Source organism: Otolemur garnettii, unplaced genomic scaffold (genome assembly GCF_000181295.1).
Source record: "Otolemur garnettii isolate 467f Iridium unplaced genomic scaffold, OtoGar3 scaffold00121, whole genome shotgun sequence".
Lineage (NCBI taxonomy): Eukaryota > Metazoa > Chordata > Mammalia > Primates > Galagidae > Otolemur > Otolemur garnettii.
Window position 1 is genome coordinate 5,202,115 of NW_003852516.1, and position 14,703 is coordinate 5,216,817.

At 34.7% G+C, this 14,703-nt stretch overlaps 1 protein-coding gene across 1 annotated transcript in view; it reads left to right on the plus strand.

Moving 5' to 3' along the window:
• The window catches only part of TNKS (tankyrase), a 170,876-nt gene that overhangs the window by 74,706 nt on the left and 81,467 nt on the right, over positions 1–14,703 (plus strand). Inside the window, exons 4-5 of the mRNA XM_003797665.3 lie at positions 12,590–12,626; positions 13,373–13,448. Of these exons, the coding sequence (XP_003797713.1) occupies positions 12,590–12,626; positions 13,373–13,448 (113 nt within the window). The remainder of the gene's footprint in view (positions 1–12,589; positions 12,627–13,372; positions 13,449–14,703) is intronic.

Consider the following 14,703-nt stretch of genomic DNA (forward strand, 5'->3'; position numbering starts at 1 on the left):
AAGTTTGCAGTTTTTGGCCGGGGTTGGGTTTGAACCCACACCTCCGGCATATGGGACCAGCGCCCTACTCCTTTGAGCCACAGGCACTGCCCATGTTTTTACTTTTTTAACATGACTACTAGAAAGTTTAAAACTACATATATAGGTTGTATATAAGCTTATATTTCTACTGGACAGCATTTTCTTAGCCAGGAAAGGAAATATGTAAAGAGGATCTTTTATGCAAAGGAAAAGAGATAAATTATATATCAAAAGCTGATAAAATGCATAACATTCTGGAGCTATTTTATTATTGGTAGATACAAATATCCCTGCACATCTCAGTAGACCCAGAAAGCATTGCTCTGTTATTGTACAGTCTGGTGGAAATTCATAATAATTGGCCTTGAATTGTCAAGAAAAGTTAAATTGTGCTTGGAATAATTTATTTCCAAATGCATCAATATGTATAATATATTTCAAAAAGAAATTCCATCAAGAACAGAGAAGATGCTGAATTCACTGTTATACTGGAAACATGGCTATCTGGAGTGATTTAGTTCTTGAGCGTTCCAAGAGAGTTAATTTTTATGGTAGCAGCACTTTCGTCAGGCTAAGTAATAATTTTTATGTGAGGGTAGTTGATAAATTCATGGGAGAAAAATAAGTCCATCATTGAATAGAAAGTATGCAAAAACACTTTTCTGTCAGAGATTTTTCTCACATTTGCATTATTTTTATGTGGAGTACTATATTTATATTAATTAATTAAGGAAAATGCACTTTTATTTAAACTGGTATGCAAATATGATCTCTTCATTCTAGAAACGGTTCTGTATGTAGCACCTACAGCGTCAGAGCTCTGAGGCTCTATGCACAAAGCATATTGTGATTTATAGGAACGATGTTGTTATCTGTGAAAAGAAAATTACTTTCCTACAGTCCTTGCTCTTATCAGGCAGCTTGGCTTCTGGATGCATCAAACCACTGAGGGCCTGAAGATTTCGGAGACACTTATTTGGAGGTTGTCAGACCTCTGCAGCTTCTAACAAGTACACTCCTAAGGAATTTCAGGCTAACGCAGAGACATGTGTGATGAATGAATGTAAGAACTTTATGATGTTAGAACTGTCTTGTTTTTGTTGTGATTATTGTGTCTGGTTGCATTTTTTTCTTTGTGTATTTTGTCCTTGATTTACAGAACATCTCTGAATGTAGTGACTTTGCAATTTTGGTGTTTCTCAAGAAGCACCAGTTGTAATTTACATCCTCAGCAACACATGCTTCACTTCCTTTTTTTCCTTATGTTTCCCCAACAGTATCACTAAATCTCTTACACAAGGTTAGGGTTAATTGACTTTAATGAAGTCTGATTAATGGTATTATCCTAGACATAATCTTTCTCATTTCAGCTCTTGGTTTATTTTTTAAAATGTCATTCAGTTTTTTAGGCATCCTTTGAATTACATCATTTATTTTTTCATTCAGTAAACATACATTGACAATGTATGTTTACACTATGCTGAACACAATACAGCAGTAGTATGGGTACTATAAATCTTGAATCAGTAGGAGAAGAAGTGATGAAATTAGAGCTAGCATAGCAGGAATGGCACCAAACGCACAGAATAGCTTATTCATTTAGCAGACTGCAGTGCACAGCTGTTGCTGATGAAAGTATATCACCCATGTGAACATCATCTGTCAGGTGTGTTGAGGAAAAATGGCGGAGAACCATTTTTAGGCAGTAATAGAGCTAAGCACCATAATCTTAAAGGTTTGGGGAATTTACCATTGGTGAAAAGGGCTATTACTGTCTATATGGGTCTGTATAAATAACATAGGTTCATGGATCACTCTAAGGAGCATCTTTATACCCATTTCCTAGGGAGAAAACACTTTGCATATTTAAACATAAACTCACATTTTTTGCAAGCAGTTATCTGGTGTGTACACAATTGTTCAGGTCTATGAAGTTACCAGCGGTTTAGAATCTCTGCCTTTACACCATTGGTTGTAAATATGATCTTCAGACAGGCTTGACAAGATAAACTGATTTCATATCCTTATTTATTCATGATTAAGATCTAGAGTAAGCAAAGAACTCGCCTGAAATTTTAAAAGTATGTAGTGCCCAAACTAGGACTGGAATCTGTGCTCTTCCACGGTATTTTTTATTGGAATGGTAAGGAGTGATTTTTATGAAGGAAGTCATACATTAGTTGGCCATACATTTTTGGGCAGGACTTTAACAAGTGAAAGTGGGTTAGAGATTAAATACTTACCAACATGAGTAAAGAATTTCAGGAAAACGCAAGGTATATTTGGGGGAAATGGGTAATTTAGAGTTCATAGTATTTGTTGGGAAGGCAAGGTGGGAAAAGGAACATTGAATAATAAATTTTAATCTGTATTTTTAAAGGCTTTTGACTGTCAGTCTGTAGAGTTGAACATTATTTTATAAGATAGGAATAGGGAGTCATAAATTTATTTTATTCTATTTTGTTTATTATTTTTGAGCAGGGCAGTAAGTTAATTAAAATAAATTAATATGATGACTCTGAATTGAGAGCTACAGATATTAGTGATGAGTTTATAGATCTGTTGAGAGAATAGTAAGAAGAAAAAAATACATAAATAAATGGTGACAATAAGAATGGAAGGAGTTACAAGTAGAGAAAAGGCATCAAATGGATCACAGTGTAGCAGTATTTGAATTTGATGTGCTAGCTTTAATGTGTGACTAGAGATGCCATGTTACATAACTATAAGTTAATGGTAAAATTGAAAATATTTACTTTAATATTTAGTTAAATACATTGTCCAGTAATCTTTCTGAACATAATTATGGGAGCAATCATGTTGTTCATTCAGCTTGTGTAATACTTAATGGATATTTTACCATGGATTGAGACTTCACATACTGAGAAGTGCTCATTAACTTAGAATAAGCTATTTCAATAATATAGTTAATGTAACTGGCAATTTAGTTGTTAAAGTAGAGCAGTCTTTCAACCTTACACAGTTTCAAAACAGATATTGAACATTCACGGTTTAGCTAAAAGTTTCAGATATATTAAAGAATACGTTCTCTAAGAGAAGCAGTTTGGGTAAGTGTTCTAGAGGATTATAAAGATGGGTATTAAGATAGAATGTCTAAAAAGCCAGTTTGCTCTTTTCCTGAGCATAATATTAGAAAGATTCAATATAATCCAACATTCGTTTAACAGATTTACTCTACTTAAAACTTCTGAGTTTAACTTGCTTCTTTTTACTTGGGCCTCCTTTTCTTATTTTGTTCAGTGGAGAAAGAGAATGTTTATTATGGTTTCAGAAAAAATAGGGAGGAAAACTTATAAACTGAGGAAAATAATAAATTTATAAATCGAGGAAGTAAAGACGTATTTGTGTTTTTTGAAAAGTTATTTTGTAGTATTTTGCTTTGAGAAATTATTTTAAGTATGTCTAAATCTAAGTCAGAGAACATTTTGATTTGAAGTAGCAGCAAGGAGAAATGGAAAGAGGAAGTGTTCAATTTTAAGCATCTTAGATTATCTTATTTGGATACATTTGCCTATATATAGAGGATGCAAAGCCACATGTCATCGGTACATTGAAATGTTCTTCTCTGGAGTATAAGCCATCCCTTAGTATCTGTTTCACTGTCTAGTTCCTTCTTATTTTAACTACTTAAGAGAACAACAACATTTCTATCCAAAACATATATAAAAAGCCAGTATTAATAATAACGAAAATTGAGTCCATCTCTCCTTGTCTTTTCTTGTGCTGATAGAAATTTATCTACCTAACTTCCATTTCTTAGAGGGTAGAAACTGGGTCTATGTAATTTTCAGTGCTTGGTATTATCTTTTTAGTAGATGACTATTCAGAACTTCTTGTACCTCTTAGATTTTAGAAGATTGCTTAGATTAACCGGTGATGTACATCAAACTTCCTGCATCCAGCCTTACTATGATGTTCAAACACTGATGGTAACATTCGTCTGTTTTTCCAGAGTTAGGTTTTAGCTAATGCACAATCCATAACTTTATTATAGAATTTGCCTTAAAAAATGTTTACCACCATTTCTAAATATATAAGGAATACTGATAACCTGAACCTAAGATTGAAAATACTCTTTTCTCTCTATTTATGAAAGGTTCCCCCCCCCCCCCCCCCGTTTTTGTCCGGGGCTGGGTTTGAACCTGCCACCTCCAGCATATGGGGCCAGCGCCCTACTTCTTTGAGCCACAGGCACCGCCCCTTTTTCTATTTAAAACAACAACAACAAAACAAGTGGGAAATGAAGAATTCAAATATATGCAAATTAGTTCCGGTTAGGTGAATTACCCCCATTAAGAGGCAAGGTTGGGACTTCCAGCTGTGAGGTGATAGTAGTACTGTTATATTTCTCAGTAGTTAACTTTTTCTCTTTTGTTCTTTTCCTTTCTGTAAGTAACAAGTCCATATTTGAGAATTGAGAATTTATCAGATTTTAAAAAAGACATAGTTTGGAGTGTCTTACAAATTTAAACATTATTTGTAGGATATAACCCAGCACCCCCATAGCTATGTTGTTTACTGAAGAGAAGTGCAGTCACATGTCTATTGGCTCGAGGTTGGGTGAACAAGTTGAGGTATATCATATAATGGAATATTACTTAATAAGGAAAAGGAACAAACTACTGATAAGTTTAACAGCATGGATGAACTTCAGAAAAATTTGTACTGTAATTAATAAAAGCTGGACTCTGACATTTATATGTCCTATGATTCCATTTATACATATATGGACATTCCATAAAATAAAATATATAAGGATAGAAATTAGATCAGTGATTGCCATAGAATAAGATTGAGGTAGGTGATTGATTTCAGAGGGGCCTGAGCAAACTCTGGGGTGATAGAAATGTTTTCTGTCTTGAGGTGTAGTGGTCACACAACTTTACATATTTTGGAAAATCTACAGAATCATATGTTTAAAAAGGGTGAATTAAGTTGTATGTTAAATTATACTTCAATAAATTGGCTCGGCGCCTATAGCTCAACCGGCTAAGGCGCCAGCCACGTACACCTAAGGTGGCGGGTTCGAATCCCCAGCCCAGACCCGCCAAACAACAATGAGGGCTGCAACCAAAAAATAGCCGGGCTTTGTGGCAGGCGCCTGTGGTCCAGCTACTTGAGAGGCGGAGGCAGGAGACTCGCTTGAGCCCAGGAGTTTGAGGTTGCTGTGAGCTGTAATGCCACGGCACTCTACCCAGGGGGACAGCTTGAGGCTCTGTCTCAAAAAAAAAAAAATTATACTTCAATAAATAAAGACAATATAGTCGTTAATTTCTTATCCTCAGTTTCACTTTCAGTGATCTGCAGTCAACTGAGATGTAAAAATATTAAATGAAAAATTGTAGAAACAAACAACAAACACTTTCTAAGTTTTAAATTGCTAAGTATTGAGATGAAATTTTTCAGTGTCCCACTGTGTCTTACCCAGGATGCAAATCATTCCCTCGTCCACTGGGTCTGTGCTGTCTGCCCTCTCTCTCTGTTCTTACTTAGTACCCACCTTGGCATCAGGTCTGTTGTCCTGATACTGCCCTACTTGTGTTGGTCACCCTTATTTTACTTCGTAGTGGCCCCAAAGTATAAGAATAGTGATGTGGTATATTGTTATAATTGTTCTATTTTATGATTAGGTAATTGTTGTGCCTAATTAGAAATTAAACTTTATAAAAGGTATATGTGCACAGGAGAAAACAGTGTATACAGGGTATGGTACTATCTGGGGTTTTAGGGATCCCCTGGGGATTGTGTATGTATCCTCAGGGAACTACTCAACATCTACTCTGTATTACAGCATCCCCATGGAGACTGGGACTGGACCCTGTCACATTCATATTTTTGCAGCAAAATATACTTAAAACATGGGCTAGCTTTGTATACTAAATGGATCAAGTTTTGCTGCTGTTTGAGTTTTTAGAGGTTTTTGGATTTTGGATTTGCAAATAAAAGAGTGTGGATTAACAGCTGTAGAAAAAAAAACGCGAATGGAAAACAAAATATGAAACTATTGCCAAACTACTTTGGATCAAACATGGAATTTGTTTTTGCAAATCACTTTGTTTTTTGTGAGCAAACATTGTGATAGTAAAAACAGTTAATATCATAAATACCTCAGCTGCCACCCACCTTTAACACAGATGGGTGGTGGCTTAAGGAATAGCAGGCATTCTGAGCTCCAGTTTCAGTACCTGGCATTATAATCTGCCCTGTCAACAACTTCCTAGAGCAATACCTCTCTTGGCTTTTAGTATCTCACTTTAAAAAAATACATGTGTCTCATAACGTAACCTTTTTTTATTTTTTTGGGCAGTGTGTATGTATGCATTTTTATGTCCCAAATTTTAGTACGTTTTTAACAAATATTTTTCAGGCAAACATCTTGAGTTTCATTCCAAATCCAGTTGACAACATGTCAGAAGCAAGTTATCAATGATTTAAAACTCTGCTAAGTGTCAGGAAATGGGATGTTTATCTTAGATGTTGCTGGGACTAAGAAAGGTCATATTACTGCTTACAAAGTCATTGGTTTTAACTATATTAATGATTACATTGTACATTTTTGCAAAGTTTTGTTTTATATAAGTGTTATATTGGGTTTTAAATTGTCTTAGGACACTGAGGTTTTGTGTTAACATGTAATATATTATAATTTTTATTATTCAAGTATTATGATATAGGACAATATATTTGTATTTGGGGGCCTTTTGGCTTTGAAAAATTGTTTTCAGCTGCCCTTCAGGGTAGGGGGTTATCTCCATTTTCCTAAAGAATTGAAAACTCTTCTCAAATAATAATCTCTTGTTTGATGTTCAGTTCCATACTTAAGAAAAGTCTTACAACAAAATAGCAATGTCTGTAATTAAAGATCCTAATTATTTAGATAACTTTCTTCTGGAAGAGCTATTTTTAATTTATATTCTAGTTAAAGTGTTATCAAAAGTTCAGAATTGTTAACCAAGTACATAGTACAAGTTGGGTAAAACTGTTTCACGGCTTACTCTACAGCTGGTAGGTACCTCTTTTTGTAACAGTTGAGTAGAGTTTTTTCTCAGATAATTTTATGTTTTCCTTTAAAGTATATTATGTTTTCCTTTATATTTAGAGCGACATTAAATCCATTTTAGAAGAACGTCTTGGCAATATTGAGAAGTAAATACAGGATGAAAATTTTACAGTTGAAACTTTAGGAATCATTTAACCTTCACATTTTTCAGATGACAATACAATGAAGGCCGTCCGAAGGGTAAAATCTGAGCTCAGGCAAGTGAATCAATGGCAGAGCTAGAGCTCACTCTTAATATTTTATCATTCAGTTCAGTACTTTTCCATGTGTTTCATGGTGATGAAGTAGTTTGGTATTCAGCAAGGGAAAAAAAAAGCTTATGTTAAATTTTGGTAGTGCCAATTTTAAGAGTAAGAACAGGGAAAGTCATTTACTGGGGTAAAAGATGACTTCCTACAAGGTCATTAAAAAGCCCCTAAATTTGATGGTACATAAGTTTCAGCTGCTCTATCTGATGCTTTCTCTGCACTCTCCAGTGTGGCAGACTCTAGCTACTGTGCCTGTTGAATGCCTGAAATATGGCTAGTGTGACTGAGGACAGAAGTTTTATTTTTATGTAATTTAAATTTATTTAATAAATGTAAGAAGCCACACGATGGGGTGGCTCCAGTATCCCGCAGCATAGTACAGAGATAATGTTGGGGCTGAGCCCAGTTGATGTTTTATATTTGCTAATGTTAGCTGGTTTAGAAGGTCAAGCTTGCAGGAAACAATAGGAAAGAATCTCTACTGGGAAAATACTATGTCCAAGCCTAGAATCTGAATGCCTCCAATTATTCTATATTAGAATAGATGTGGAGTGTTTAGTTCGGCCCTGGTTCTAGACTTAACTGATGGCATGGACTTTGAAGCCAGTGTTATAATGAGTGGAGACATTCAATAGGATTCAAAAGTAGAAAGAAGTCATCGAGCACTCGGATAACTATAATTTTTCCTCCATTGCCCTGGAAAATTCTTGAAAGATTCCCCCCCCACCCCAAAAAAGGAGTTCAGATATATCTGGGCTCCATGTTGATAAATAATAGAATATCAGTCTGTCTCAAAATTGCTTTTGGTGGAAGACTATACTTTACCATCTTGAGATTAGATTATTTCCTGGTGCTTTAGCTAAATTCATTCCGCAACCGTGTAGCTGGTTCAGAATTTTCAAATCTCCTTAGTGAAAATACATTGGAATATTCATCCAAGTTAATATTTTGTTAAGCTGTCAGTTTAGCTACAAGAATCAGTTCACCTCTTAATTTGTTGGCACCTTGATGAGAAAATGTCTATATCAGAGTTATCAATTCACCGTACCACTTAGTACCCAGCAACGTAAGAGTCCCTATATGAATCTGATAATTGAGATTCTTAACTCCAGTCTTTGCGTAGCTTTTCTCTTGAGATACCTAATAACTTCAGGAATTAAGTAAAGCATTCTATAGGAAATGCAAAATATATTGATCATTTGAATGGACCCCAAATGAATTTTCATTTTTCCTAAAATTTTCTTGGTCCAGTGGCCCGTGTTTTCGAGCTTATCTTCAAGTTCAAATGCTTTGAAGTAGTTTTGTAGGAAAATTTTAGTTTGTTGTATTTTTAACCTGTTTAAAGCTAGTAATTGTCATTGCTTTTAAAATTGTTTTATTGGTGTTGTTATTTGTTACTCTTTTCTTTCGATCACATTGCTTCCAAAGCTTGGATTTCTTTTTTTCTCATGTATTAGCCTAATTTTAGACCTGACAATGGATAATACTCAGTGAAACCTTAGATGATTCATTTAGCTGCATATGTGTCACCAGTTTCATTAACTGTAAATGAATATGTTGCGAATGATCCTTTAGGAGAGCAGTTCTGAAGTGGGGGAGTAAAGTGACACAAGGAAGGTGACTTTCCAATGACATCCCCCTCCTTTTATATAATGCAAGGCGTTGCTGATAGATGTGTATTATGCGTGATTTGAAAGTATGGAAAAGTCAGAACTCTTTTCTAGTCTCTCACTACTTTAAGAATTTGTGATTCCATGTTCATAGTCTTCCTGTGTATTCTCTCTCAACAAACCCAAATGACTCGTTCTTACAAAACTGAGTCTACTTTGACCCAAGGAGTTGCTGAAGGGGCAAAGCCTTTAACACATTGAGATTGAGACAAGTCCATAATCCTAACTGGTATTTAGTTTTCTTCTTATTTATTCAAAATAATTTTGCCCTTACAAAGGAAAATTGTTTATGACGACCCCAGGGAAATACAAAGGGGAGTTTTAATTTTAACCCTCATTCTCATAACAGCTCTTTACCACATTAACTCACATCTCTGTACGTATCTTTACATCTTTCATATCATTAGTTATTTTACTAATAAAGACAGTTCAGACTTTGGAAAGTAAACTTTGTGGCTTGCTTATTTTTTTAATCGCATCTCCTTTATTCTAATAAAGAAATGCTTTAAGCCATCAATTTTCTCTATTCCTGGTAGCTATTATCGTGACTATAATTGCCTACTTTCCGTTCTGGCTGATCTGTTGCTAGTCTTTCTCTGGATGTTATTAAAGAATATAAATGCTTCATAGAGCACCATAGTCTCAGCCAGAGTATTTTCAGATTCTCAGCTAAAATGAAACAGAACTGTGCTTTGGCTGTTAAGTAGCTCAGATTTGTAGTCAGAGTGTGTGAGCGTCTCTAAATTCATTACGTTAGTTGTTCCTGCAAGGTGGCATTTGAAAAATAGCTTCAGCTGTTTATAGATTGCGGTCCTTGGGCACCAGATAGTGGATGTTGGCATGTACTGCAGGAAAGCTGGTCAAAGTGGTAGCATCTCTAGCTGTTAAGAATAGAGAGTAGATTGTTATACTTGTGTCTGACTCTGTTGGATGCCCTTAAAAATTTTCCTTTTGAAACTTTCAGTTTATTACCACCTTTTCAGAATGCATAACATTTTGCAAAAATGTGCCTTTTGGTGAAAACATCAATAAGCTGTACGTGATGAGAAATTTATATAGCTGGACTGATTCGAACTTTGAGGATCCCAATACTTTGCAGTCGCATTACCCTAGCTTATTAGAGTCCTGTTTCACTATGACTTAAATTTCAATAATCGTAGCTACTTTTGGTTCACAATGTTAATGTGTTTCTATTGTTTATTAGTGAATTTACACTTAGTCTAAAATATAAACTGTCAGAATTTAAGTTTTCTTCTCTCATTTTTTAGGGGGGTGGGGTGGCACGTCAACTCTTCACCAAAAGTTTGCTGCAGTAGAATATGGGAGCATTTTATGTAATCACAAAACTTACAGATCTTTAAGACATATTTTGTACTCCCCTTGTTCAAATATTTCAGTTATTTTCTCATTGAGGGAAGTTCCTACTGCTTAGCTTAAGGGACCATTCACGATCTTTCCATTTCTTCTGTGCCTCATCTTGGCCCATTCCTCTGCAGGTGCCCTTTGCTTCAGGCGGTCACTGTGCTCCCTTCCTTCTTCGCCTGAGGATCACTTGTTCTTCCTTCCTAACTGGTTCCTCTTCTTCCAGCAGGGTTTCCTTGAACCACAACTCTGCTTCTTAGTAATCTCACTTAGACTAACTAGTAAGCTCTGTATGCCATTTACGATTTTTTTTTCATACTTTACTATAATCATTTGTTCACTGTCTGTCTCCTTTTATGGAATAATATTCCTTGAGGTGAGAGATGATAATGTGTCTTGGTTTAGAATCTGTCCTGTAGGTCTTTGGAATAATGTTTGGCGAATGAATGTCTTTGAGAGACACATTTCCTAATCTGGTTTACTTTGATCTTGGTTCTTCAGGCATTTGAGGGTATGGGCTATGCCATTTTCCTTACAAAAGGCTTTTTAAATTGACTCTCTAACTTCCGTATTGCTACCTAAAATGTTTAATAAAGGTAGATCTTGGGCTTTGGGAAGGCAGGAGTCTAATTGAATAGAGAACATAATAATATAATTTTTATCCTATCAGTTAGTTAAATAAAGTGCAATTTTTGTAAAATTGTAAAGACCAACTCTATAATCGTGAAATTGTGCATCTTGTTTATATTGTTGAACCTATGACTTTATTAGCGTACAAAAATCCTTTTGGAGAGAATAGATATTTAACAGCTTTTTCTTCATTTGAAAATACGTGGTTTTAACCTAGTCATAGTCCAAGACAGAAAGAGGAAGTTAAAACTAGAGAATATTTGCTAGTAATGAGCTGTAGACTTTAAACATAGGCTTGGTAGCTCTGAGGTGTCTCTGTAGTATTTGCATCAATAGTCTGCATTCTGTAGCAAAATACAAACAAAATGTGAAGAAGCCCATATTTTTACACGTAAGAATTTTTTAAAAAATTTAATTCATAATAGAATTATAACATTTTCATTTACTCTAAAATTTTGTTTTTATATGTATAATTAATATTTGCTTTCATATGATTATTTACTAAGACACTTTGTATAATTGTTTCGTAATATAGAAAACTGAGTCAGTGTATTATAGCTGAATCATAGTGCTGGCTGTTCTTTTTATTTATTGAAGCAACAAATGCTGTATTATTAACATTCCTTGTCCTTCAGTTGAGCTTGCAAAAGAAACTTGTTTATTAGATCTTAAATACTCTAAGAAATTTGTTATGGAAAGCTTTTAATTATATTTCCATTTTCAGGCTTTGATGTATTTCAAAAATCCATAGTGAAAACATAGGATGGGGAAAATCACTCACGTTGCAGTGGTTGGATATCTGCTCATTTTCAGAGACCCTCCGACCTCCTTTTGAAAAATATTTTTAAGATTTATTGTTTGTTAAAATTGGGTGTTGAATCTGTTGTATAAAGTGTAAAGATTACAGCGTGTTAGAATATTATTGCCACTTAAGAATGTGTTCACTGTTTGGGTTTTTGGAGCGCTGCCGCTCAGAGGTTCGTGGCATTTGGTACGTAGTTCACGTATTTCTAGTCTACAGACCTTCCCTATCGAGGCAGAGGCTGCGTGGTCTGATATTTGCATTTCCTACTGCTATAAAGCTCAACAATGATAATGAATGTGTTTTTTTTTAAACTTTCCATGTCATTACAAATAAAACTTGGAGTTTTTTGAAGACTAGTAATTTGCACCTTTAAGCAGCCACCTTATTTTGCTTTTGTCCCAGAATGTATTATGCTGCCCAAGTATACTGTGACAGCCTGAATAGAAAAGGGGGGAGGGGACATTGTCTTCAGCTGGCATGCTGTTATCAGAGGGAATGTGTTTCTGGACACGAGATTTAGCATTCATTGGTTGTCTGGAGAAAGCTATTTCATCTGAGGATTGGACAAGAAGCTGCGTCAATTTGCTGCTCGTCTCCAAGGCACTGGTGATGCTGCCTTCACAAGCTGGCTAACGTCACGGCTCCATCACCCAGCGGGGTGTGGACTCTCTTTTTCTGTTCTTCTCTATTTAATTCTCTATTTGCTGCCTACTGCATTTCTTAATCTGTCTTCTGCCAAATGCTAACAGCATGATATTTTGCAATCATCTAGGTGAATACAAGAAAGACGAACTCCTAGAAGCTGCTAGGTAAGTGGTTCCATTCATTTGAAGTGAGTATAATGCGTTTAAGAGAGAAAAGGGGGAGGGCAGGGAGAAGACTACAGAAATTATATCGTGTTATTATCTTGTTTGATTTTTTGCAGTAATGCAGATGAGACCTGTACTAACTCTTTGTATACTTTATTTCACATGATTAGTGGATAGTGATAAAACCTTTCAATATGGGGATGATTATATGGTTAATTTTATTTGGAACATTTCTTAAGGTACCTTCAAACCCTAGTTGCCCGGCATTTCAAATGGTATTTGTAGAGTATTTAAATACCTATATCTTCATTTTTCTCTGAGGATTTTTCTAGCAAAGCTTGAATGAGGAGTAGAAAGTAAAGGTTTAAGGTTTAAATCCTCATCCATTTTTTTTTTTTGTTAGTCGTTTATAATTTAATTGATTAGCTCTTTACAGCATTTTGCATGTATTTTTTAACTCTAATGTTTTAGATCATTTATCAGAATAAAGTTTGTTTATAATTAAGATCACTCTATGCAGATAGATGTAGAAAGCTACATTATCCAAGATATGCCTTTATCTGATGATTAACAGGAATTAATTAGAAATATAGTAATTGAATATCGGAAGAGAGATTTATTGTGATCCATATGAAAGAAATCAGAGCAAACTCATATTAATTTTCACTCTTGTGTAAAAAATTATTTACAAATATTCATAAAAAGCTCTATAATTTTATCGGAATTGACTCACTACCTTCTTATAGGAGTGGTAATGAAGAAAAACTAATGGCTTTACTGACTCCTCTAAATGTGAATTGCCATGCCAGCGATGGGCGAAAGGTAAGTTATTTAACATATAATATCCTTCAGTAATTTCTTTTGCCTTGCAATGAGATTTTTTGAAGTTGGCATGTATATGTGTGTGTGTATAGCTTCACGTATGCACAGCCGTATAGATGGCTGTATTTTCCCTGGCATCTTCTCACTGTACACTGAAATGCTGCTGGGTCTGTTATTGGCAGTTCTGACATATTCATAGAGCTGGTGAAGCGTGGATCTTAAGTAAGCCTTTTCTCTGAAATGTCAGACACTGAAAGTTGTTTGTTACACGGAACTGCAGCTTTGTTGGTGATTAAAATTACAACACATACATATTATTTTCTGTTACATGGTAATGGAAACTGGAAATATTTTTTAATGTCCTATTTATCCATCCTTGTTAGGACATTTGCATTTTTGAGTTCTAATTTGGCAGAAGAAGATTCGTTTGCTAGATACTAACACTTTTGTCATTAAAGCCGAGAAAATGTTGGGTATTTTTTTTTTTTTTTTTTTAGATCCGTGGAAGAGGCTTATTTTTTGTTTATTATTTTTATTGGCTTAGGTTTTAATAGCAGTATAGTGAGAGAAAATATATTAAAATAGAAATAGTTTGCATTAATAAACAGTTGTCATAAATGTAAGATAATATATAAAAATGTACACCTGGCAGCTTCACTATCTGCTTCACATTGTTGCTGACTGTAGACTGAAATGTGATTCTTTATAGCCGTTAGTAATTGCAAAGTTTAATAGGCATTGGAAAAAAAAACACTCTGGACTATAAAGTTTAAGACAGCAGTTAATTTTTTTAATGTTAAAGGATAGTTTTTGTATTTTAAAAGCCTAAAATAAACACTGAAAATATTGAGGGATAATTGTCTTGTGTGTAGTATGTAAAGGATGGATTCTTTTGAAATTATTTACAGTGAAATGTTATGGGAAATCCCAAAATGGACGGTGCCTCTTAGAAATAACATTTTGCTTTTAAAAAAATTACGTTTCTGTGCATGATAATTTCATAGATCAAAATTATTCAGTTTTCGTTTATTGCCCCCTACTTTTTTCCCATTTTAATGAAATCCCCAAACAGTGAAAAGTAATTGAATCTCAGAATATATATAATTTGTTATTGTAGATGGCCTGTGTATTATGCCACATTTCCTAATGACAGTTTAGTTTCTCTGGATAATTTTGGAAAAGGCGTCTACTTTCATGGAAGATTAAATTACTTACATATATCAAGCTATAAACCAGCAACAATTGACTCAGCTAT